The following is a 3,375-nucleotide window of genomic DNA, read 5'->3' as shown; positions in this document are numbered from 1 at the left end:
AACTAAAAATACATTTTTTTTGGAGATAACAAACTTTGAGAAAATTATGAATTTAAGAAAATCATGTAAATTTAGTTAAGAACCATAGAAAAAACACTTAAGGAGTTGCACTTAAGTTTTCCCTTAAGTTTAGTCTATTGGTGTATGTTTTTCTTTTCTTTAATATTTTTCTTTTATTTTTTATCAAGTGAAAGTAAATGGATTAAAATTAAAGACCAAATTATTAAATCGATCTCTAACAAAGTGCTTAAAACATTTCAAATCTAAGTAGCTCTGGCTCTCTTAAAATCCAAAGTGCAGCTACCACATAGTAGTAGATGGTCAAATAAGTACTACTCCTAAGTTCACCTACCCCATAATGCAATTTTAAATATTCCTAAAATTCTATTATAAATAGAAGCTTTAGCCACCCTTTATTTCACAACATCCAATAATTCAACATTCTTATCATCACATCAACCTAACAGAACAAACAAAATGGCTGCTACACCTACAGTCCCTGAAGTAGTCCTCCCCTCCTCCACCGGACAACGGAAAATGCCGGTGATGGGCCTCGGCACGGCACCCGAAGCAACCAGTAAGGTTACTACAAAAGATGCTGTCCTTGAAGCCATCAAACAAGGTTATAGACATTTTGATGCTGCTGCTGCATATGGTGTGGAAAAATCTGTTGGAGAAGCTATTGCAGAAGCACTTAAACTTGGACTTATTTCATCTAGAGATGAACTCTTTGTTACTTCTAAATTATGGGTTACTGATAATCATCCTGAGCTCATTGTTCCTGCTCTGCAGAAATCTCTAAGGTAATTAAAAAAAAATCTTCAATAATTAGCTATATTTGTAGTTTTATTCATGAATTATGAATATTGATTTGAATGTATACATTTCTTTTTTTTGCAGGACTCTTCAACTAGAAAACTTAGACCTCATTTTGATCCATTGGCCAATTACTACTAAACCAGGTGAAGTTAAATACCCTATTGAAGTATCAGAGATTGTGGAATTTGATATGAAAGGTGTGTGGACATCATTGGAAGAATGTCAAAAACTTGGTCTCACGAAAGCCATTGGAGCCAGCAACTTCTCAATCAAGAAGCTTGAAAAATTGCTATCCTTTGCAACCATCCCTCCTGCTGTGAATCAAGTAATTAATAATTTATAAGATCATATATTGAAATTAATTTAACTATTTTAGTTGATTTCATGTTTGTTGGTATTAATCACTTTACTAATTATTGATTAAATTAATTTGGATCCTAATAGGTGGAAGTCAACCTTGGATGGCAACAAGAGAAACTTAGAGCCTTCTGCAAGGAAAAGGGTATTGTGGTAACTGCCTTCTCACCCCTTAGGAAGGGTGCTAGCAGGGGTGCTAATTTAGTGATGGACAATGATATACTCAAAGAATTGGCTGATGCTCATGGCAAGACTATAGCTCAGGTACATATATAATATGATCTTAGTGTATATATATATATAGGGATTTGCTAGAACACACCCACTTATTTATGTGGGAGTGTTACTAAAAAGTTAATAAATACACCTTAAGGTGTATGTTGCTATAACACACCTTCTAAAAAAACAAGTGGGTGTGTTCTAGCAAATCCTATAGACATTTGTTAGAATACACCCACTTATTTTTTAGAAGGAGTATTTTAGAAAGTGAATAACTAAAAAGTGGTTAAACACACCTTAAGGTGTAGCTTTGCTAAAACACTTCCACATAAAAACTAGTGGGTGTGTTCTAGCAAACCCAATATATATATATGAAGTTGGTCGGTTTCTAGGTTGATATGATTCTGATTGTGAATTGGCCTAGTGGTATTGGCTTGAAACTTGGGAGTATGTCTCTCCTTAAGGTCTGAGGTTCGATTATCTCTGAAACCAATTTGAGTGGGCTAATTTAACTTTTTAAAAAGAAAAACCTCTAATTTGTGATTTTTTTTTTTTTTTTTTTTTATGAGCAGTAAGAACTAGCATAATTTATTTGTTCATAAAGTTGCATAAATTTAATGTTCCAATACTTTGCAGATTTGTCTTCGATGGCTATATGAGCAAGGATTGACTTTTGTGGTTAAGAGCTATGACAAGGAGAGGATGAACCAAAACTTGCAAATCTTTGATTGGTCATTGACTGAGGATGATTACAAGAAAATTAGTGAAATCCATCAAGAGAGACTCATCAAAGGACCAACCAAGCCTCTTCTTGATGATCTATGGGATGAAGAATGAAGAATCAGTTCAATTTGAAACATTGGATTTTGCTACTTACTCTCAATAAAGCAAGTCTGTCTCATCATAGTGGTTATTATGAGTACACTTTGTTAGGTGCAGTTGCAAGTATTTTATTTTCAAGAGTTTTGATTCTACATGTACGGATTGTCAAAATATCAATTTTAATTGGAGTGAATCTTCCTACTTTTCTTGCATTGAGAAATGATATTTGAATAATCATTTTTTATAATTTTTGTGACAACTTTATCTTTCATACTCACATTACTTTTTTACTTTCTTTTTCTATTGCTTTGATTTTTGTGTCAATATCTCATTTCCTTTGCAAAATTTTGGTTGTCACAAAAGTTATCACATATATAAATGTTCAAATAACACAACTCATATTGTAGACATGAACTTGTGAAATTTTAATATCTCACCAAATACATATAATCAATAATTGTCACCCAATCCTTCAAAAAAAAAATAATAATAATTGTCACCCGATCCTTTGCTAAAAATAAAAAAAATAATTGTCACCCAATCCAACATGTTGTGCTTTTTTAAATATTAATGATAATTTTATGAGACACTTGATCCTATAGCATTATCTCCCATAATTTTCCAATTGAAAAATACCATCGATTTTTTTTTTTTTTTTTTTTTTTTTTTTTTTTTTTTGTACAAAAGAGGGCCAAAGCCCAAAGAGAAAGAAAACTAAAAGATTAAACGGACGTTTCTAGACATGCAAGTTCCGAAAATATCATCAAACACAGGACTCTGAAGCTCACTAGGGGGATTCTCTAGAATATGAAAATCTAGAGAATCCATCGAAATGCTAAAATTAGCAAGTCAATCTGCACTTCTGTTGCCTTCACGTCAAGTATGGGTAATTTTGACAATCCAACTCAAACTCAAAAGTTGTCGAATACGCTTGACCAAGGTAGGAGTCGTTCCACCAACATTGCAATTTTCAGTAATCATGTCGACCAAAATCTTTGAGTCACTCTCCACTATAAAATGAGTGATATTCTCCCTCCTCGCCAAGTCCAAACCTAGGTATATGCCCCACATGTGATTATTAGATAAGAACTTGACTTGTAGCTACTTGTACCAATTATTTGATTTGTTGGGGGTATGCGTTCCAACATGTGATTCTCT

General features: G+C 32.9%; 1 protein-coding gene across 1 annotated transcript; it reads left to right on the top strand.

The window, feature by feature from the left end:
• Positions 1-406: 406 nt before the first annotated feature.
• Positions 407-2,464, top strand: LOC11432729 (NAD(P)H-dependent 6'-deoxychalcone synthase). The gene is made up of 4 exons (XM_003601522.4): positions 407-803; positions 901-1,144; positions 1,264-1,440; positions 2,032-2,464. Exons 1-4 carry the CDS (start codon positions 478-480, stop codon positions 2,230-2,232), a joined length of 948 nt encoding a protein of 315 aa, XP_003601570.1. The 5' UTR covers positions 407-477; the 3' UTR covers positions 2,233-2,464.
• Positions 2,465-3,375: the final 911 nt, after the last annotated feature.

Source organism: Medicago truncatula, chromosome 3 (assembly GCF_003473485.1).
Source record: "Medicago truncatula cultivar Jemalong A17 chromosome 3, MtrunA17r5.0-ANR, whole genome shotgun sequence".
Taxonomy (NCBI): Eukaryota; Viridiplantae; Streptophyta; class Magnoliopsida; order Fabales; family Fabaceae; genus Medicago; species Medicago truncatula.
This window is presented reverse-complemented; position numbering and strand designations above follow the sequence as displayed.

What these genes read in the sequence shown, in the direction of transcription:
- LOC11432729 (XM_003601522.4), top strand. Translation starts at nt 478, where the DNA reads ATGGCTGCTACACCTACAGTCCCTGAAGTAGTCCTCCCCTCCTCCACC. An exon ending in TCCCTCCTGCTGTGAATCAA is followed by an intron (nt 1,145 to 1,263) that starts GTAATTAATAAT and finishes GGATCCTAATAG; the next exon opens with GTGGAAGTCAACCTTGGATG. An exon ending in ATGGCAAGACTATAGCTCAG is followed by an intron (nt 1,441 to 2,031) that starts GTACATATATAA and finishes AATACTTTGCAG; the next exon opens with ATTTGTCTTCGATGGCTATA.